This window comes from Carcharhinus amblyrhynchos, chromosome 19 (assembly GCF_965287045.1).
Source record: "Carcharhinus amblyrhynchos chromosome 19, sCarAmb.v2.hapA, whole genome shotgun sequence".
NCBI classification, from domain to species: domain Eukaryota; kingdom Metazoa; phylum Chordata; class Chondrichthyes; order Carcharhiniformes; family Carcharhinidae; genus Carcharhinus; species Carcharhinus amblyrhynchos.
In genome coordinates this window covers 30,912,467-30,935,308 of record NC_137342.1, presented here as the reverse complement: position 1 = coordinate 30,935,308, position 22,842 = coordinate 30,912,467, and the positions used below count along the sequence as shown (strand labels likewise).

The following is a 22,842-nucleotide window of genomic DNA, read 5'->3' as shown; positions in this document are numbered from 1 at the left end:
TTCTGCAGACCATTCAGATTTGTTGTTTACATTTTAATGTCTTGCTTGTTTTTTGCTTAATCCTGAACAAAATGTAAAAATGTTCTTTGTATAATATAATGTTAATATTTCATAATGTTTCATAATAAATAAACATAATGTTTCCAAATCTTTCTGTAGGTATTAAACTTTAAACACCAGAACTTTGAATCTTTTATAAACAAAATCCTTCTTTTCATGTAAAGAAGAAATGCCCTTGCTCCACCATATGTGTCCTTTCCAATATGGACTCTTGTGCAGTTTCTTCCCTCAGCAAGCATTGGTGGATCACTTTCAGTCCTCAGCTCTGGAAATCCTTTCTTTAAACTGCAGCCCTTTTTGGGGTGCATCTTAAAACCTGTCACTTTATCTTTCAGGCAGCCCTCCTTATCTCTGGCAAAGTATTAATGTATTTTTACTGATTATGTTTCATTAGGGAGCACTTTAGGTTGTTTTTCTATGCCTCGTTATTTTGAGTTAGTTTACTTGGTTTGCCAAAAAAGATTGGTAATTAAGCATGCAAATAGTTGTAATTATGAAGCAATGAGTAACTGGGCTGCAAATAAAAAAAATCTAGAAATTAAATGGTGCTATGTGAAATTAGGCAGCAAGATATTTGCAGGATATAGATACTTATGTCCTGACTATGTATCATAGCCTAAGAAATATTCAAGTTATTTATGCCATTGGTATTATGTTTGTCTTCATTCCTGTTGGTTGAGATATTTCTGCATGATATGTATAAGACCAAAACTTGAGTCTGTTTTTCCTATCCCACCCTACAATGTCATTTTTTAATTTCCAAAAGGCAATGCCTTTCATTATGCTAGATAATGGAGGTTTCATTGTCCATGTGTTGCAAGTGTGATAGGTCTATTTCCTTTCATTGATAATAAGCCTTGGACGTTATTTAGAATATGTGTTGTGTTAGTGAACAAGAGAACACTGTTTTCAAAAGATTATTCACTACTAAGGTTAGTTGATACATATATGAAATGTGTATCATAAGATAATCAAATTTCAGACTTGGCTTTTACTTTTTAGTCCCACAGGAGAACTTTGTTGCATATTTGTGTGTAAAGATGTCCATTCCCGATTATGGGAAATATCCAGAAGACAGAATCCTGTTCCTGAAAGAGAAACTGATTTGTCGGGACACTCAGATGTTTACACTGCTGTCAATACTGGGAGAGGTAATTCTTTAAAAAGCATTAGTTGAATTTTTGAAAGCAAATTTTTAGACCAAAAGTCATGGTGTTGACTTTTACATTGGTAATGTTTTTGTAAGATTGACATGCATGTGTGATTTGGGCACATAAAAGACGATTGCATTGGAATAAGGTAAAAATGAACAACACGAAAGATCAATGATCGTTAAACAAATAATCACCCTCAGAACCATTGGGAGCACTTGTTCCACATTTTAAAATGATATGATAATATTGCAGTCAAGTTCATTCCACACATCTATGACCCATTGGCATAATATTGTGAGGTAACTTGCATATTTCCACCGTTGCTCAAAATTTTTTCACCTTCCAACATCCAGGTATTCCTCGCCTTTTGATTACTGCCCTTGAGAAGTTTATTTATACACATATTGAAAAAGCTGAACAACATTTGTGAGAATAACTTCCATGTTGGTGTTGATTGATCTCACAAGATCAACTGTATTGCTAACAAAGTAGACTTGAACCTGTCCCAGATGATATTTTCTTTGTATAGTCTTCCTAGTCTCAAATTCCTCACTTCTTTGAACTATTTTTTTGCAAGCTTTCACCCAGCCTTTCCCCGAACACGGGCAACAGTGCCTTTCTGAAGTTTTTCTTTGGAGTGAGCTTTATACTTGAATATCACTATTAAATTTAGTGTCATTTGGCCAATGTGATGGAACCATGGTGAACTACATCATCTTGTGGTTGGTAACCTTAACAAGGGTGTTTATTTTCACCAGTCTTGGTAACTTGTTTGCTGGCGTGTAGAAGTTCATTAGTGTTTTAACCATATTTCCAATGCAAGTCAATCAATGTACATTATTCTCTTGATCTCTGACAAAATAATGGAACATTATGGTTTTATCATTGAGTTGAGGTGGCAGATGCTGTGGAATGTTCATTTTCTGAAGAAGTGCTAAATAGAGCCCTTTCTTGAATCTTGTGCACCACCTGACACTGGCCCTGGATTCTGAATTACTGGTTGGAACTCTACCACCTCGCCTGCTCCGGAATTGGGGCGGGCAAGGTTCTCAAAATGGAAATCTCTGGTGGCCTTGGGCAGGAATTTACAATCTCGCCTGAGCAAGGCTGTAAAATCCCACCCACTATCTCTCTCTGCTTCTCTAAACCTGTAAGGTCAGAAGGCTCTTGTGAGTGACCATTTTGTTGATGCTCATTAAAGATTTTGCCACTTTTTTTTCTCCAGTTTAAATTAAGGTGTGTACTTGTTACTCTTTGTTGAAGTCACCCTAACAGATCATGTGGTATACATTAGTCTTGTGGGAGATTGCTGCTCGAATTGGCAAGTAAAAATCTAAGATTTCTGCATGTACATTTTAAATTTAGGAACCAATCAATAATCAATTAATAATCACAATGCGATTTGATGCTCAAAAAACACTCTTCTGTGTGGTGTGAGAAAAATTACTCATTTAGGACGCAAGTCTTGGGGTTGACTTTTACAGAGATTGGCTTCTTACCTGAATGTAATTGAAGTTTGGGGTAATTTTATATCCCATTCTATTATGTTTAAAGATTTAAACTTCAAGTTACTTAATGATTTAACAACTTTTTTTAGATACCTTGTTTAAGATAACTTTTTTGTCTGTTACAATCATTGCAAGTGACATCTTTAAAGAAACAGATACTTAAAATTCCAATGGCTGACCTAAAGGAATTGGATAAGATTTCAATCTTCATTTTTTTTTTACAGTCAAAGTCTTAAGCTTGGTATTGTTTCCTATTAAGTAAACTGCAGAAATGATAAGCCTTATTATTGTCTTAACGCAACCAATTATCTCATGCTGCACATTACAATTCTATGGAGAATGTTCTGGGTATTTTCAGGAAACGGTCTAAAATTGGTCCCAGCTTCAAATGGGCTTGTTTTTTTGTTTTGCTGAACTGTACCCAATGACCATCAAAAACCATTCCCTTCATTCTTCTGAGAATTGCTGATTTGATCTGCAGCAGCACAGTTCACTCTGATGGTTCTTTCCTCCTAGCCATGCCAGCACCAATCTTTGGCATTCTTAAATTCCTGTCAGTTCCTCCTGTTTGATTAGAGTACCCAGTATTCTGCCTGGTAGCTGTCATGGTCACCTTTCTCTCTCTGTCTCTCTCTGTCTGTCTCTGTCTGTCTCTGTCTGTCTCTGTCTGTCTCTGTCTGTCTCTGTCTGTCTCTGTCTGTCTCTGTCTGTCTCTGTCTGTCTCTGTCTCTGTCTCCCCTGAACATCTGCTCTTACCTTTCTTTACCAGGTATTAAGAACATAAGAAATAGGAGCAGGAGTAGGCCATCTAGCCCTTCGAGCCTGCCCCGCCATTCAATAAGATCATGGCTGATCTGTCGTGGCTCAGTTCCACATTCCCACCCTCTCCCCATAACCCTTAATCCCCTCGCTTATCAAAAACCCATCAACCCACGTCTTAAAAGTATTTAGCGAGGTAGCCTCCACCACTTCAACGGGCAGAGAATTCCAGAGATTCACCACCCTTTGAGTGAAGAAGTTCTTCCTCAACTCCGTTCTAAACCGCCCCCCCCTTTATCTTGAGGCTGTGCCGCCTAGTCCTACTGTCCTTTCTGAGCAGGAAGAGCCTCTCCACCTCTATCATATCCATCCCATTCATCATCTTATACGTCTCAATGAGATCTCCCCTCGTTTTTCTAAACTCTAACGAGTACAAGCCTAGTTTATTCAGCCTCTCCTCATAGCTCAAGCCCCTCAACTCTGGCATCAGCCTAGTAAACCTCCTCTGCACTCCCTCCGAGGCCAAAATATCCTTGCGTAAGTACGGCACCCAAAACTGTACGCAGTACTCCAGCTGCGGCTTCACCAATGCCCTATACAGCCGCAGCAAGACCTCCCTACTTTTATATTCAATCCCCCTCGCTATGAAGGCCAGCATCCCATTCGCCTTCCTGACCACCTGCTGCACCTGCAAGCTGGGTTTTTGTGACTCATGCACAAGGACCCTGAGGTCCCTCTGCACCGTCGCCTGCTGCAGTTTTTCGCCCCGTAAGTAATAATCCTACCATTATTCCTACCAAAGTGGACCACCTTGCACTTGCCAACATTAAATTCCGTTTGCCAGTTCCTGGCCCATTCGCCCAGTCTATCTAGATCCTTCTGTAGACTCTCCACACCCTCCGCGCAATTTGCCGTTCCACCAATCTTGGTGTCATCAGCAAATTTTGACACCATACACTCGGTTCCCTCCTCCAGATCATCTGTATAAATGGTAAATAGCTGAGGTCCTAGCACCGACCCCTGGGGCGCTCCACTAGTCACCAACCGCCAATCCGAATAGCACCCATTGACCCCCACTCTCTGCCTCCTATTTGACAACCAATCCTCTATCCACGCTAACACCCTACCCCCAACTCCATGTCCCCTGACCTTCTGCAATAACCTCTGTGAGGTACCTTGTCAAACGCCTTCTGAAAGTCAAGAAAGACCACATCCACCAGCTCTCCTCTATCCACCGCCCTAGACACATCCTCATAGAACTCCAGTAAATTTGTCAGACACGACTTCCCCTTAACAAAACCGTGCTGCATCTGCTCTATCAAGCAGTTCCCCTCAAGATGCCTCGCTATTTCCTCCTTGATGACAGATTCTAACATCTTACCTACAACAGACGTTAAACTAACCGGCCTATAATTCCCTGCCTTTTGCCTGGCACCCTTCTCAAACAACGGCATTAAACCTGGCATGTGGATTAAAACATGATCTGGTCACAATGGTCCCTATGGTAACCAAATCACGCAGGTTTGTTGTCAGGCAGAACTTGTAGATAACATGAATCTCCCCTGTTTAAAACATAACCATCCTTAAAACCTTCCGATTGCAGCAACTTCTCATTTTGGAGCAACTCTCCTCATCTTTTTTTTTCATGTTATAAGTTTTTCTTATTCAGTTTGCCTGAATATATTTATTCTTTTTAGTTTCTTGAGAGCCGTTGTAGGAGATTCACGTTGGAAAATGTGTCCTCTGATGAGACCCTGTGGTCTGAAGATTGACGTGACGTATTTGATGCAATTAGTGAAAATGCAGATTGCTGTCTTAATCTTTTAATTCCTCTGTTAATTCCATTTTTATTTTTTGAGTATTTTTCCCTGTGAATAAACACTTCAAAATGGATGTTTTTTATCACTGGGTATTTTTGTTATGTTGGGTGTTTGTATACCCTTGGTATATGCAAACTAGCTGCTGCATTGCCTACTGTATAATGGTGATTATACGTCAGAAAATACAGTGTTGGCTATAAAGTGCTTTGGGACCACTCAAGGTCATAAAAGGTGCTGTATAAATGTAATGTTTTATTTTCTAAATTTTTATTTCCTCGTACTGTTCTTTTAAACTTATGCCCAATAGTAAAATCTCAATCCCTCCCCAAATCTATATATTGTTTTTGTAGTTCATTGTAATTTGGAACGTTTCATGCTGCTTTTGGCCTGAAGTGTTGCAGCCTTCATTTTTTAGATCAGTTGAACCATGACCCTAACTAATTTTATTTTCTGGTAGACGCTCTTTCTTAGCCTGCAATGTAAATTTGCTAGAATATTTCTCTATATTTTTATAAGTATTCCATATTAATCAGTTCATTGTTCATGTGAAAATGAGAGCTAAAGCAGATTTTCTAACACTTTGAGATAATTTGAGAAAAGTATACCTGTTATTTTAATAATTTTGCCAATATTTCTTGTCTTTCCAGCCCCATCATCACAGTTACCCATCTGTTTTTGTGTATGGACATACTGCCACAGGGAAAACTTATGTGGTGCAAACACTGTTGAAGACCTTGAAGGTAAGATTAAGAGAGAATTCCATTTGTGAACATAAGAACGTAAGAAATAGGAGCAGGAGTAGGCCATCGAGCCTGTCCTGCCATTTAATAAGATCATGGCTGATCTGAAGTGGATCAGTTCCACTTTCCTGCTTTCGCCCCATAACCCTTAATTCCCTTGTCTATCAAAAATCTATCTACCCGTGACTTAAATATATTCAGCGAGGTAGCCTCCACCACTTCAATGGGCAGAGAATTCAAGAGATTCACCACCCTTTGAATGAAGAAGTTCCTCCTCAACTCCATTCTAAACTGCCCCCCCCCCCCTTATTTTGAGGCTGTGCCCTCTAGTTCTGCTTTCCTTTCTAAGCAGGAAGAATCTCTCTACCTCTACCCTATCTAGCCCCTTCATTATCTTGTAAGTCTCTAAAAGATCCCCCCTCAGCCTTCTAAACTCTAACGAGTACAGACCCAGTCTATTCAATCTCTCTTCATAAGCTAACCCCCTCATCTCCGGTATCAGCCTGGTGAACCTTCTCTGTATTCCCTCCAAGGCCAATATATCCTTTCTCAAATGCGGGGACCAAAACTGCGCACAGTACTACAGTTGCGGCCTCACCAGTGCCCTGTACAGTTGCAGCAAGACTCCCTGCTTTTATATTCTATCCCCCTCGCTATAAAGGCCAACATTCTATTTGCCGCCTTGATCACCTGCTGCACCTGCAGACTGAGTTTTTGCGACTAGTGCACAAGGACCCCCAGGTCCCTCTGCACTGTGAAATGCTGCAGCTTTTCGCTCTTTAAGTAATAATCCCTCCTACTATTATTTCTACCAAAGTGGATAACCTCACATTTGCTACACAGGATTATTACAGAGTGCAGTAACGTGGGAACCTTAAAATGTTGACATGCCTCACTGACGTTGTGGATTTCTATCAACTTGTAATTATTTAATGCCAATGACATGGAAAATAACTTTTGAGTATTGTCCAGGTCCTCAAAACTCAGTTAAATATCAGGCCATTTGATGAAACTCCATTGCACAAATTTACGTAATTTGAGCTTGGAAGCAATGAGAAAGTAAATGGCAATATGAAAGGTTGCACTGGCTAGAGAAAGGTTGAAGTTGAAAATGGTAGAAGGATCACTTTTCAGATTTCTTTGTATTCTTTCAAGTGGTTCAAGAGAGTGACAGAAAGCCTGTCTGTCCAAAGCAGCATTAAGTCTTGGGAATGTGTGGGATTTAGTGAGTTGTTGAGGTTAAAAGTGACATTTATTGTAAGTTCAAAATGTGTTTTTCAGAAGATAAGGAATGACTGTGTACCCTGCACAAATTAAGTACTAAACTGAATAATTCAATGAAATTACCTTGTCTTCAATGGTGTATGCTTGCTTGATATTTCTTTATAACTTGCTTTGCATTTATATTTTTTAAATTTGCAGGCTTTGCCACAATTTCAGCATGGAGTTCTGAGGGTGGAGTCAATTTGATTACTATTTTTGATTTCGTAATTATTGAAGTCACAAAATTAATTTTAGTTCATCTGATACAGAAATGTTAATGTGAGTTATTTGGAAAATGAGCATCACCATATCAACTAGGATGTTGATGTGATTTTAGAATTTCACTGTAAAATGTCAAGTCAGTTTTGTACTCATTCTAAGATCAGGAAGCAATGCATTTTCCCATAATGAGAATTACTATGAGGAATTTTTGATAAGGCTACAGTTTTCAAGTAGTTCAGGAAATTGAAGTTGCTGCTTTCCTGGAGAGATGTGGCCATTGGCCATTTTGATCCTTGGGTGGGATTTTTCATGCAGTCTACCTCCGAGCAGTGGAGTTGGCCCGCCATTGGCTGATGGCAGGATCTTCTGGTCCTGCTGTTGTCAGCAGGATTTCCCAATGCTGCTGGGAAACCTAAAGCAGGGGTGCGCTGTCGGCAGACGATCCCGCCAGTGTGAATGGTCATAAAATTCTGTTCGCAGATACAGTACCATCAATCTAGCTGTCAGAAAACCGGAATTTATTTTAAGCAGGTTTTGAAGGAATACACCATGGGGAGAAGTGTATAAGTAATAATTTTAATGATTTAAGCATTTAATCCCCAAAAGATTTGTATTCTGCTAATTTTAGTTAATTAACCACAAATCCACAGCAAAAGGCAAAATTCCAAATGTGCTCTTTGGTCAGTGGTACAATGAAGAACAAAATGAACCCCATGCAGTATTGTCTGCCTTTCATCTGAGTGGTTAGAGCAACTCTTGACCCTGCTCTGCCCAACAGGTTCACCATAAGTGCCCCTCTGCAGGTATTGCTGATGAATGAAAGTATAGTACTGCAGTGTCCCGTGCTACTAACAGGTAAACTATACCTATAACCACCCTATAAACACTATCTTTCATGACCTTTAAAATGGGAAAAAAAGCAACATAGCAGAGAGAAATATGCAGTCTCTTGGGCCAGACAAGATTCATAAGGGAGGCATAAACACATAGGAGGAGTACACATGTTGTAATATGCATGAGGTTGAAACGCCAAAAACTGGTAAGGTCCGAAATCTGGCGTGAACTCATTCCCAGGTTGCTGGTTTTGACACATGTTACTGTTCAGCACCTTTAAGAGTAGTAGCAAAAAAGTAATTTTTGCATGTTTAATCTCCAAACTGCCTTGTCCCTCAAAATTCAAGTTCCTTTTGACTGATTGTGGTGAACTAACAACTACTGGGGGGTCTGGCCCCTATCGTCCAATTTTTCCAGCTGAAAGAACGATGAGTTAAAAACAAATGTTGAAATCTAGGAGGAGGTGATATGGAAGACAATAATGTTCAATGAAAGAAGACCAATGAGCTACCAAAAGCAGGTATAGATGTTATGTGATTAGAATAGACTTGTCCCATATATCTCCCTTCTATTTTGTTATAAAAGGTGGGGGGAGTTTTTGTTTAAAATTAAATACTTTAGTTGGATTTAATTGTTACAAGTCACTAAATGTAGTAAACATGGCAACCAATTTGTTCAAGCAAGCTTCTAGAACACCAGTATGATAATTAACAGATAATCTTTTGGTGGTGATGATTTGAGGGATAAATATTGGTTAGGACACCTGTGGTAGGTTGCTGCATTTCTTCAGAATACTGCCATGGGATGTTTTACATCCACTCCGAAGATGTGCAGGCTAGGTTGATTGGACATGCTAAATTGCCCAGAGTCTCAGAGGGGTTAGACGGGTAAATACATGGAGTTATGGTGATAGGGCCTGGGTGGTATTGTGGTCAGTACAGACTTGATGGGCCAAATGGCCTCTTTCTACATTATAGGGATTCTGTAATTCTATGATAATTAAGAGCACAGATTGGCCCTTGATTTAAGCATCTCATCTGAAAGGCCCTATCTTCGACAATAGTAACTCGCTTACTGCTGCACTGGAACATTAGCTTTGGTCTTCATACTTTAGTCCTGAGCGAAACTTCAACCCAAAATATCCTGAGGTGAGAACCTACTGAGCCACAGCTGACACGATGAAATGCAATAGTCAGTTGATTTCCTAGACCCCAGTTCTTTATTTTTGAAAGCCATGTTGACTGTTTAAACTAGAGGGCTTTCATAATCTTTCTGCACAACAGTAACCAGAAGTCTCCCTCAACCACACCCTTCATAGAAAATTGAGGCCATTGGCAGCTCTAATGATATGGCTACCTACCACCTGGAATTACAAAGTTAGAATAAGAAACAAGATGGAGGTAGCAAAACTTCAACAAAGTCTATATAAATAATATAACATAAATAGGCAAGTGATTGCATGCCCCTGACTGGGGAGATCCACTATTTGGTTTAAATCTGTCAACCAATTAGGCAAGTGAATGGCAGCAAACAGCATAAATGAAATAAGTTCTACCAAATTTTATTCTAGTAAAGATAACTAGGGATGTTAATTCTTTGCAAAATGGTTGGTTTCAAAATTTGAGGCCATTCTTCATCAGCTTTTGAGATATGATTATTCATGTCTTAATTGTAACAAGATAGAAATATTAATTTATATTCACTTTCAATTAGTAAAGCATGATGTATATTGTAGTGAAACTGATCAGTTTACTGTTAAAGACATTTACTTAGTATGGAAGATATTGGTGCTCTAAGATAATACTTGCGCCTCAATTTTGTTCTCTTTGCACAAAGGAAACAAAGAAAATTAAGAAATTGTATTTAAAAGGTGTATGTTTTTGTTGCTAGCTTGGAGCTGTAATGAGGAATAGTCTGTGTTCAGACTTTCTCACCTTAGCTGTTTTGTTGTAAGTTTTTTTTTGCAATAGTGGCAATCACTTGCATGAAGAAAATGAGCAAATAAATCTTTTAAATTAACTGATTCCATTTGAAAGGAATGAGCATTTGAAGATGAGCACCAATATATATTAATGAAAAAGTTTATTTTCAAATGAAAATGTTTTTTGCCTTTAGTATTATATTGAAATTGTTTACTGGTTTTAACAAATGTATTCTAAAAGATTCTCTTCACGAAAATGATTTTTTAAATGACTAGTTGGTTGAGCTGCAGCTTTTTCATTTCTCGAAATCAAGGACAGGTCACTAAGCATTATACACAAGTCTGGAATTTCTTTTGCCATTCTGCCTCTAAATAGGCATGACAGTGGATAAATTGAATGGCAAGGCTCATCATGCTTTCTATCCCAACCAACAGAGAGTACATTGCCCAGAATTGCTGCTGGCCACTGCAGTGGAGGTGGGAGAGTGGGATGTAGAATGGAGAGGAGGATGCCTAATTTCCCTACCATTTTCACTTCACCAACTTCGCCTACATTCGCTCCTTGGGACTGCCAGTTGAAAGGTGGTGTTAGACTTGGATTAATCGTGGACCCAAATACTGTAAATGGAGGAAAGTGGACCCAAATACTGTAAATGGAGGAAAGTGGACCCAAATACTGTAAATGAAGGAAAGGGCCCTTTCCCTTCCTTTTTGTTCAGATTGCTTACTTACTGAATGCTTTGGTCTCATAATGACCCCTGACTCAGGAAACTGAGTTAGGGTAACAGGTTGAACTTGCAAATGCATGTATAGAAAAATCTAGCACCCAGTGTTGAAAGCAGTATTGTTAGTCCATTGATAGCTGAAGCATGGTACATTCTGCTCATGATAATACGTTATGAGTACATGCAGTTTTATGTGTTCTGCTGGTATTGTGGTTAATATACAATTTTTGTCTCTTTGCAGCTTCCTCATGTAATTGTGAGCTGTGTGGAATGTTTTTCTTCAAGGATGCTTTTTGAACAAATACTTAATCAACTGCATGGTCATTCGCTGTCTCCTGAGAATGAATATTCTTCATATTTGCAATGTAACACACTCAATGAGTTTGTTCTATTGTTTAAACAAGTGGTCCATGAGAAGAATTTGCACAATCAAACCATCAGCATTGTAAGTAAATGATTATGAAATTATAGACCCTTTTGGAAATTAGCATCTAAGATTTGTGGGGAAAGATTGATGGAAAAGGATTAACTGAACAACTGTACCAAGGAACTGGCATGGGCGCATTGGATTAAGTAGCCTGTTTTTGCACTGTACAGTTCTATGGTTGGTTTGGTTGTGAATGATAACTAATCTCATGAAAAATCAAGTGTCACTATTCCACCCATTCCACCCCTTTACCAACTTGATCTCTGTACATTCCTTTTGCAGCGGGTGATTTATATCATGGAGTTCGTTGCAACCAGGTTTAAATTTTCTTGCACTCAATGTCCACACATTTAATTGTAAGAAGGATTATGAAATACTAATGATGAGTAAAAGCCTTTTCTTTGTACTTTTCTTCCCTCCTAATTACTCTTGCTGAATCCAATGAAGGAACTACTACTATATCCAAGAGAGTTAACTCAGTACAGTTCCAGGAACTAACTGAGAACTTCCCTCATATGGCTCAGCTAATTACTGAATCATTGAGGAGGTGCATATTCACTGTCTTCAGCAACTGGTCCTTTTGGGCATCCCTTGCTTTCACTTGGAATGGCACGGTAGCACAGTGGTTAGTACCGCTGCCTCAGTGCCAAGGGACCTGGGTTCAATTCCGGCCTCATGTCATGGTCTGTGTGGAGTTTCACGTTTTCCCTGTGTCTGCATGGATTTCCTCCCGGGTACTCTGGTTTCCTCCCACAGTCCAAAGTTAGGTTGAGTGGCCATGATAAATTGCTCCTTAGCGTCAGGGAGATTAGTAGGGTAAATATGTGGGATGATGAGGATGGGGCCTAGGTGGGTTGTCAGTGTAGGTTCGATGGGCCAAATGACCTTTCTGCACTAGTGTTTTTATGATTCTATGTCACATATTGGATTACAGATTCCAAGAGTGATTTGACATATGGCTGAAGAAAAAAGACAATCAACAATCATTATTAACTCTTCAGAGAAGCAGCAGAAGAAATTAGGGTGGTGGGGAATCTAGCAATTGTAAGAAAAAAACCCAGGATGGGGGGAGAGAGTTTTCCAAAAACTCCAGGACGTAATCGCATTTCAGGATGATGTCATTACCATGACTTGTCACTAAACAAACTTGCCTACTGAACCTTTTGCACCTCAATATCCATCTCCTACAGGAACTTTGGCCAATTCTTACATGACTAGGTATCTATACTTGCCTCCTTTTCTGCTAATGGATCTTAGGAAGCATTTCTTTCCTTTGGAACAAACCTGATTATTTGCCTACATATTTTGTAGGCATGTCCGTTAGTTTTAATTGTTTCTATCCATTTCAAGTAACATTCATACCTACGAGTCAACCTTGTACTCCCCGCTGAGCCTACATTTTTTCAAACTAAATATCACTAACTGTGGCCAGTAATTAAAGGACATATTTCTAGGTATAACAAATATGGTGTTCTTTTACATGCTCTCAAGCCTCAACATATATCAGTGGAGGTGGGACTCAAAACTACATAGTCAAAGTTAATGTAATCTAATTTGATCTTTTCCATATTAGCAATTCTGATGAGAAGCCCATTTGCTTTCTCTAATGATCTCTAGCTGCATGAGAGTGTTTGGTGACAAATCAGTACCTCTGTCCTGTTAGTTACTGTTATAAATATTTTTAGCTTAGCAATAGAAAGAGTTATGCATTTTTATACAATGATTTGAAAATTCCATTCTTAGGAATAAAATGACAAGAGTGGGAGAAGGGATCATTATTGACGTGGGAAATTATTTTTTGTAAGTGCTACATGAAATAATTAAATATCTTAATTCAAGGTGTTGGATAAAGCAGAACAGTTAAGGGAAATGGATGCAAACCTGCTGCCAGGATTTCTGCGGTTCCAAGAATTGGTATGTAGCTAACCACTTCATGGTTGTTGTAACATCTTGAAAGAAGCACCATTGTACTATTTTTAATTTCTTAAGATATTATTTCAAAGTCTTAAAATGCAGCTAGTAAAACTAATGGCACAGTTTTTAAAAAGGGACTGTTTTGAACTGGCAATGTTAGATGGAAGATTGCTAATATTGCTGCTGAGCAGATATCTTCGTATCAGTAGCCGGCTATAACTCAGAAGAGAATTGTGCAGTTGACATACATCCGTTAATGAGGTACTATCATGCTAACTATAAATTCTTCTTCTTTGCAAATTCTGGCACCTTTGGCACTTTTCTAAACAGTATACCTCAACATGCTATATAACATATCCTTGTCCTATTTGTTCAAGTATGACCAGATTTGTGCAGCTTGGGACCATGAAACAGCAACTGCCATGAAGAATAATTGCTTCCGAGTTACTGCAGGTTTGGAGAATAATTGCTGTGGTGTTGAAACGCATTAGAGAGGATTGCTAAATATTCTGGAAATTTAATTAATTACTTTTGAGCATTGGAAAGCAGAAATTTATCATAGGAAGTTATGTTCATAGCATTCAATCCACCATGTTTGATTAGATTATATTAAAAATCTCTTGGAGCCATTGTTTGGTCTCTACATAAGCTCTCTAACTCGATTTTCAGGTTTGCTGATGACACCACCATAGTGGGTCGGATCTCAAACAATGATGAAACAGAGTAGAGGAATGAGATAGAGAATCTGGTGTGGCAATAATAATCTCTCCTTCAATGTCAACAAAATGAAGGAGATGCTCATTGACTTCAGGAATTGTAAAGAAAAACATGCCCCTGTCTACATCAATGGGGATGAAGTAGAAAGGGTCAAGAGCTTCAAGTTTTTAGGTATCCAGATCACTAACAACCTGCCCTGGTCCCTCCACCCTGACACTACAGTAAAGAAAGCCCACCAGTGCCTCTACTTTCTCAAGACTAAGGAAATTTAACATGTCAGCTATGATTCTCACCAACTTTCACAAATATACCATAGAAAGCATTCTTTCTGGTTGTATCACAGTTTTGTATGGCTCCTGTTCCACCCAAGACCGCAAGGAACTACAAAAGGTTGTGAATATAGCCCAATCCATCAAGCAAACCAGCTTCCCAGCCATTGACTCTGTCTACACTTCCCGTGCCTCAGCACAGCAGCCAACGTAATTAAGGACCCATGCACCCCAGACATTTTCTCTTGCACCTTCTTCCTTCGGGAAAAAGATATAAAAGTTTGAGGTCACGTACCAACCAACTCAAGAACAGCTTCTTCCCTGCTGCTGTCATACTTTTGAATGGACCTACTTTGCATTAAGTTGATCTTTAACTACAGCCTATATTCTGTGCGCTCTTGTTTTCTTCTCTATATGTATTTCTCTCTATCTATACATAATATATATAAAAAATTTGTAAAACATACAAATGCAGTATGTTTTGTCTGTATAGTGCGCAAGAAGCAATACTTTTCACTGTCTATTAATACATGTGACAAATCAAAAATCTTTCGCTCTCTCTCTCATTACTTGCACCTGGTTCTTTTCACTTATTGTCCCTATGCTACTGGCCTACATTGATTTCTAGTCCAGCAAGATCTCTTCTTAATGTTCTTATCCTTGTTTTCAATTCAAGTTGTAGTTTTCTTCAATTTTAATTATGGCCTGGCTCTTGCACTCATACAAAGCAATGCTCCACACCAAGGATACTTAGAATCAGTTGGATGGAGTGAAGAACCAATGAACTTATTCAAAGGAAAATCAGAGCCCTGTCATGTTGTGGGCTTTGAGCTGAATTGAAGAAGTGGAAATTGAGAAAGTCCAATGTTGGAAAGGTGAGGGGAGAGTCTAGTGTTGATGACAATAGGAAGTGAAACATCAGGAAAAACCAGCCCAGGTCAGAGAAGGTTTGGATGAATGGACAACATCAGAAAATGGATGGAGGGAAGAACAACAGCAGTATGCAAAATAGCAGTCAACAGAAGATTTGCTTATAGGAAATTTGAAAAAGGAATATAGGAAAAATTTGGCATGTCAGCTACGACTGTCACCAACTTTTACAGATGCACCATAGAAAGCATTCTTTCTGGTGGTATCACAATTTGATTTGGCCCAAGACCGCAAGGAACTACAAAAGATTGTGAACACAGCTCAATCCATCAACTTTCTATCCATTGATTCTGTCTACACTTGCTGCTATATTGACAAAGCAGTCAGCATACTCAAGGGCCTCATTGCTTCCATCTTCCAAAAAAAATCATTAGTTTGAGGTTGAGTTCCAACCTACTCAAGAGCAGCTTCATCCCTGCTGCCATCAGACTTTTAAGTAGGCTTACCTTGCATTAAGTTGATCTTTCCCTGCACCCTAGCTATGACTGTAACAGTATATTCTGCACTTTCCCATTTCCTTCTCTTTGAATGGCATGTTTAGCGCACAAGAAACAATACTTTTCACTGTATGCTAATGCGTATGACAATAAATCAAATCAAGTTAAAGCCCCTCATGGACTATGGCTAATGATGGATTGATTGGATGCAGAGGAGAGCAATCATGAATCAGCATGCAATGCTGAATTGCATTGTCTGTACTGCCAGTTAGTAGCTCCGTACCACAGCTAGCATTCTTTTTTCACGTTGCACAGCACTGAACATGTGTTAAACAACAAGAAGGACTACCTCTTTCTGCCATTGCTTTAAAAGATTAAACAATTACTTGCTTACAAATTAGTTGTTGGTTGAATTCATCTAGCTGATATAATTCTTCAAATTTTTGGGTCTTTTCTGTAGTTTCAAATTGCAGAACTTTGCAGGGAGTGCTGTGACCGATGTTAAAGGATTTTTTTTGCCAATTTCAATCTAGTTGCTTCTAGATGTGGATGATCTGCTAACTTCCTCATAGTATTGAACATTTCAAGAAGGATGAGCATAGACCATGCGGAGCAGGAGGAGAAAGGCAAAGGCTCACAGCATTTGTCCTTTAACTACAGAGTGTCATCAAGGAGAAGATCCGTTCAATAACGCATTGCACGAGTGCTATGATCTCCCTAAAGTCCCTTGACATTCCAATTTCCAGAGTCATGATGGCAGAGGACTGAACTTTCGTTCCGACACTAGAATGTTGGTTGGATGATGCTTGTTTTGAAATGGAAGCTGAGATATCCATCACCAGACACTGTATCATGACTGGGTTCATAAGTGTGGTCACTTGTAGTCAAAGGTACAACTATAGGGGAGCTGAAAGAGTAGAGAGACCTGTGAGTAGATGTACATAAGTCATTAAAGTTGGTAGGAAAGGTTGAGAGAACAGTTCACAAAGCAGACAGTATCCTTGGCTTTATTAATGGGGGCATCCTGTACAAAAACAAAGAGTTTATGTTTCCATTATATAAGATACAAGTTCAGCCTCAGCTGTAGTATTGTGTCCAGTTTGGGGGCTGCACTGTAAGGAAGATGTGAAGGCATTTCAATGCAGAAAAGATTTATGAGCATGATTCCAGGGATAGAAATTTCAGATATGAAGATAGATTGGATAATTTGGGAGTGGAGAAGAGAGAGTCTGAGAGTAGATTTTATCAGAGGTATTCAAAGTCATTGATTTTGAAGAAAGTCACTGGTGGGTGCATTCCAAGAACTCTACAGTGCAGAGGGACCTGGGGGCCCTTGTGCACGAATTGCAGAAACTCAGTCTGCAGGTGCAGCAGATGATCAAGAAGGCGAATGGAATGTTGGCCTTTATAGCGAGGGGGATAGAATATAAAAGCAGGGAGGTGTTGTTGCAACTGTACAGGGCACTGGTGAGGCCACAATTGGAGTACTGTGTGCAGGTTTGGTTCCCTTATTTGCGAAAGGATATATTGGCCTTGGAGGAAGTACTGAGAAGGTTCACCAGGCTGATACTGGAGATGAGGGGATTTGCTTATGAGGAGAGATTGAATAGACTGGGCCTGTACTTGTTAGAGTTTAGAAGGCTGAGCGGGGGGATCTTATAGAGACATATAAGATAATGAAGGGGCTAGATAGGGTAGAGGTAGAGAGATTCTTCCTGCTTAGAAAGGAAAACAGAACTAGAGGGCATAGTCTCAAAATAAGGGGGGGGGGGCGCAGTTTAGATTGGAGTTGAGGAAGAACTTCTTCACTCAAAGGGTGGTGAATCTTTGGAATTCTCTACCCATTGAAGTGGTGGGGGCTTCCTCGCTGAATATATTTAAGTCACGGGTAGATAGATTTCTGATAGACAAGGGAATTAAGGGTTATGGGGAGAAAGCAAGAAAGTGGAACTGACCCACTTAAGATCAGCCATGATCTTATTGAATGGTGGGACAGGCTCGAAGGGCTAGATGGCCTACTCCTGCTCCTGTTTCTTATGTTCTTATATTAGGGGTCTGGACAGAGTAGATAGTTTATAATTCAGTCAGAAACTCCAAAGTGTTTTATGAAGTCTGCCTGGATCATGAGTTTTGCATTTTGAATTTGGCTAGGGTAAGCATGGTATGTTCATTTCAGGTATGATTTAAATGACCCACTAGGGAGTTTTTATGAAACAAAGTTCATTTAAGAATACAATTAACATGTATAGAAAGAAAATTAGCGATACTTTTAACCAATTACAAACAAGAAAAAACGATGATTTAGTATCAACCTTAACAGCTAAACACTGTTCCAACAAAACAAATCCCATTTAAAAAAAAACCTTTGCCACAGGTTTAACATAGCAAATACTAATGCTGATGTGTTACTGGAATTTAGTACTTCATTTGAATGCTGCCGTTCTCTTGAGGCATGCACAGACAGATTTGGAATCAGAATAGCTTTCCAAAACACCAGGGAGAGAAAGAGAGACTCGAGGCAAGTCAACCACCACAGCAGATTTTCTACTCCAGGAAGGCAAGAACCTTGCTTCCAGTTAACAGCAGAATTTCTGAAACCAAGGAGAGAAAGAGAGAGAAGAACACGGCTTTCTAACTTGATGTCCACCCCCTTCTAAACTAAAACTGAAAAATGAATCCTTAGCTTTTTTTTCCCCTGGGAAGGAACTATCTCCTTTGACCTTGACTTGTCAATCAATCTTCCCCCTCACAATGCAAGGTCACAAAAAAAATCCCAGAATAAAAATAAACAAAACTCCAATTAAGCCATTGCAGTAGCAATGAAAGGACTTCTAGCAGACAGCTGGTGCCATAATGAAAAAAAACCTGAAGTTATGAGAGCTGCAGAGAATATGATTTTAAAAACAATTTAAAGGTACACTAATGTCACATTAGGGAGAAACTGTTCCCACTCAAAAGGATCGTGAGTAAGGGCACAGATTTAAAATAATTGGCAAAATAAACAAAATTGATATGAGAAGCTTTCTCATGCAGTGAGTGGTTAAGGTCTGGGTGTACTGCCTAAGGATGTAATGGAAGCAGGCTCAGTCAATGCGTTCAAAAGAGAATTAGACTATTATCTGAAATGGAAGTACAGTTATCGGGAGAAGGTATGATACTAGGTGAATTGCTGATTTGGAGAGCTGGTGCAGATATGATGGGCCGAATGGTCTCGTGCTATAACAATCCTGTGGTTTTGATGTTATGAAAAAGTCAAATAAGAATATAACTGAACATACCTAGGAACCAGAACATACTATTGCAGTCAATCCAGCAAATTCCTTCATACTAACAACTGAGGACTTGTGTCAAAGTGAAAAATGCCTCATAGACTTGTCAAACTTCAGTGACCATTACCAAATGGCTTGGTAGGAGTGTCACTGATAGATCTAGCCAACTCCTGAAGAATTTTATAAATGACCTGGATGAGGAAGTGGAGGGATGGGTTGGTAAGTTTGCTGATGACACAAAGGTTGGAGGTGTGGTGGATAGTGTGGAGGGATGTCATAAGTTGCAGCAAGACATTGATAGGATGCAAGATTAGGCAAAGAAGTGGCAGATGGAGTTCAACCCAGATAAGTGTTAAGTGGTTCATATTGGCAGGTCAAATAGGATGGCAGAATATAATATTAATGATAGGACTCTTGGCAGCGTGGAAGATCAGAAGGATCTTGGGGTCTGAGTTCATAGGACTCTCAAATCAGCTTCAGGATGTGGTTAAGAAGGCGTATGGCGTACTGGCCTTCATCAATCAAGGAATTGAGTTTAGGAGTCGAAAGATAATGTTGCAACTATATAGGACCCTGGTCAGACCCCACTTGGAGTACTGTGCTCAATTCTGGTTGCCTCATTACAGGAAGGATGTGGAAGCCATAGAAAGGGTGCAGAGGAGATTTACAAGGATATTGCCTGGGTTTGGAGAGCGTGCCTTATGAGGATAGGTTGAGGGAGCTCGGCCTTTTCTCCTTGGAGAGACGAAGGGTGAGGGGTGACCTGATAGAGATGTATAAGATTTTGAGAGGTATTGATCGAGTGGATAGTCAGAAGCTTTTTCCCAGGGCTGAAATGGTTGCCACAAGAGGACACAGGTTTAGGGTGCTGGGGAGTAGGTACAGAGGAGATGTCAGGAGTAAGTTCTTCACTCAGAGAGTGGTGGGTGCGTGGAATGGGTTGCCAGCAATGATGTTGGAGGTGGATTCAATAGGGTCTTAAGAGACTTTTAGATAAGTACATGGAACTTAGTAAGATAGAGAGTTATAGGTAAGCCTAGTAATCTCTAAGGTAGGGACATGTTCAGCACAACTTTGTGGGCTGAAGGACATGTATCGTGCTGTAGTTTTTCTGTGTTTCTATAGCAGCTAGACTGGGCCTGCAACAGGTGGTAATAGCCAGCATAAGGGGAAAATCTAGCTGATCTCATTCTAGCTGATCTCATTCTTGCCAATCTACCCTGTCACAGATGCACCTATTCAAGATGGTATTGGGCTGAGTGGCCTCTACACAGTCCTTGTGGAAACCAATTCTGCTATCACTTTGTCTGCACCCTACAACATGTTGTTCAACGCTACAACGCTCCATAGATCTAAGTTCAGAAATGGACATCTAAGAAATGCAATGGACAATCAGCACATTGTTTTGAAGTCAAGGCAGCATTTGTCCAACTGTGGCATCAACTAATTCAAGCAAAATTGAAAGTGATGGAAACTGGGGAAATTAACCAATGATTGGAATGATAACCCAGCGCAAAAAACTTGGTTTGGTCTTAAACAACCACATTATCTTAGCTCCAGGCAATTGTTATAGGACTTTGTCAGGGCAGTGCTCAACCATCTTTTACCTGCTTCATTGATGACCTACCTCTATCATAGAGTCAGAAGTGAGGATATTCACTGATGATTGCAGAATGTTCAGCCCTGTTTGTAACTCCTCCATAATGAAGTAGCCCAAATCCACATGCAGCAAGACCTTGACAACATTCAAAGAAAAATTGAATCACAGAATCCCTACAGTACAGAAGCAGGCCATTCAGCTCATCGAGTCTGCACTGAGAACAATCCCACCCAGGCATGATCTCCTTAACCCCATTTATTTACGCTGCTAGCCACATGACATTAAGCGGTAATTTAGCATGGCCAATCAATCTAACCTGCATGTCTTTGGACTGTGGGAGGAAACCAAAGCACCTGGAGGAAATCCACCCAGATATTGGGAGAATGTGCAAACTCCACGCAGACAGTCCCCAAGGCCAGAATCGAACTCGGGTCCCTGGCACTGAAAGCAGCAGTGCTAACCACTGTGCTGCCCTTGCGTGGCATTGATGAAGCTGCCAATGAGTGGCATGGAATCTATTTAGGTATTGTGGCTGCTATGGATTGGATAACTGGCACTACTGAGGTTTGTAGGCATGCTAACTGTGTGTGGCACTGTGGAACATATAGCTATTAGATATGAAATTCTGACTGATAAAGATGTTAGGTAGGTGAACAATTTGGGAGAATGATGAATTGAGTCATTGAGGCTATTAGCACTGTTGGTTGGATATGGCATTTGAAGATGTGGTAAAGTCATTCAATTTCTTGCGCCACTGCATCTCAAGGGGCTAGACTCCTGGCATCGACCTTCATGGCCAACTGCTCTCAATGCCACTTTACCATTCTGAAGAGCTTGTCCCTCGTCAGATACAAAAAATCTTTACCTATTTTCCAAAACCTTGACAGCTGCTTAAGAGTTATTCCTCTCCCCATGTGCCATTCTTCTCTGCTTCCTAGGTCAAATTTAATTTCTGGTTTGATTCCCTACATTACCTCCAGCTGGAATGCATCTCCATCTTAAAGAAGTGTAGGTTAACTTGAAGAAGTGATAGGAAGTTACAATTTTGAGCCACCTGCTGATGTCCTCAGTCGATGAACAGTGTACTCACATGCTACTTACCAGGCATCACAGTGATAGTGTTTTGCCTGCCTTATAAGCTGAGTGTGGGCTAATCGTGCACAGCAATCCCTTTGAGGGAAGGTTGAGGAAGTTGTCCAATTTGGCCCCCACTTCTCTATCTTTTAAGACAATACTTAAAACCTCTCTCTATGATGAAGCTAGTGGTTGGCTATCTGTCCTAATATTTCCTCAAGTGACTTGGGTGTCAAATATTCAGTAATCCTTCTGTGAAGCACGTTGGAATAGTTTATGATGTTAAAAGTACCATCTATGTTCCCTTATGTTGTGGTCTGTTTATCATTTAGAACTTAATTGAATTTTAACAAGTAAATACTCATGATATCTGATTTTTGAAAATGAGTTCACTTGATGCAATAGCCGTTTAGAGCTTTAAATGGATCATATCAGTTCTTCATTTTCAAAATCAATGCTCTTATCTACACAGTAAGCTCTTGATCTCGGCCAAGCTACTGTAGGAAAGTACCTCACAGGGATCTTATGAATGAATTCCCACTGGGAGGCTAACACTCCTCCTGGATTATACCAGACTTTCTTGTGGGAATTATGACAGTAAGGAGAAACTACTATCAAAGATGCAATTTATTATATTTACTTGATACTATCTATCCCGTGCATGTGCTTTTAAGAGTTTTAAAATTGAGCTTCTCGTTATGGTAGCGAACGGCCTAGTGGTATTATCACTTAACTATTAATCCAGAAGCTCAGCTAATGTTCTAGGAACCTGGGTTTGAGTCCTGCCACAACAGATGGTGGAATTCGAATTCAATTAAAAAAAAAACTATTTAGAATGAAGCATCTACCGATGACCATGAAACCATTGTCGATTGTCAGAAAAACCAATTTGATTCACTGATGTCCTTTAGGAAAGGAAATCTGCTATCCTTACCTGATCTAAATGTAACTTCAGAACCGCAGCAAGGTGGTTGACCTGCAACTACCACCAGGCAACAAGGGATGGGCAATAAATGTTGGCCAGCCAGTGATGCCCATGTCCCACAACTGAATTTAAAAAATCAAAAGGATATGAGAAGTGGGCATCCTGATGTCTTGGTATTATACTTTGTATTAAATCTTCTGCACTAACTGGAGTCAGTTATCAGGTGTTTAATGATCCTGAATATATTATTTAGAGATTACTTGCATTTATTGTT

The 22,842-nt window shown here is 39.7% G+C and overlaps 1 protein-coding gene across 4 annotated transcripts in view; it reads left to right on the top strand.

Moving 5' to 3' along the window:
- The window catches only part of orc5 (origin recognition complex, subunit 5), a 103,592-nt gene that overhangs the window by 4,497 nt on the left and 76,253 nt on the right, over positions 1–22,842 (top strand). For all 4 annotated transcript variants that reach the window (XM_080207470.1, XM_080207469.1, XM_080207471.1 and 1 more), the window contains exons 2-5: positions 1,063–1,211; positions 5,949–6,041; positions 11,248–11,451; positions 13,273–13,347. In XM_080207470.1, coding sequence (XP_080063596.1) covers positions 1,101–1,211; positions 5,949–6,041; positions 11,248–11,451; positions 13,273–13,347 — 483 coding nt within the window. In that variant the 5' untranslated portion in view covers positions 1,063–1,100. The remainder of the gene's footprint in view (positions 1–1,062; positions 1,212–5,948; positions 6,042–11,247; positions 11,452–13,272; positions 13,348–22,842) is intronic.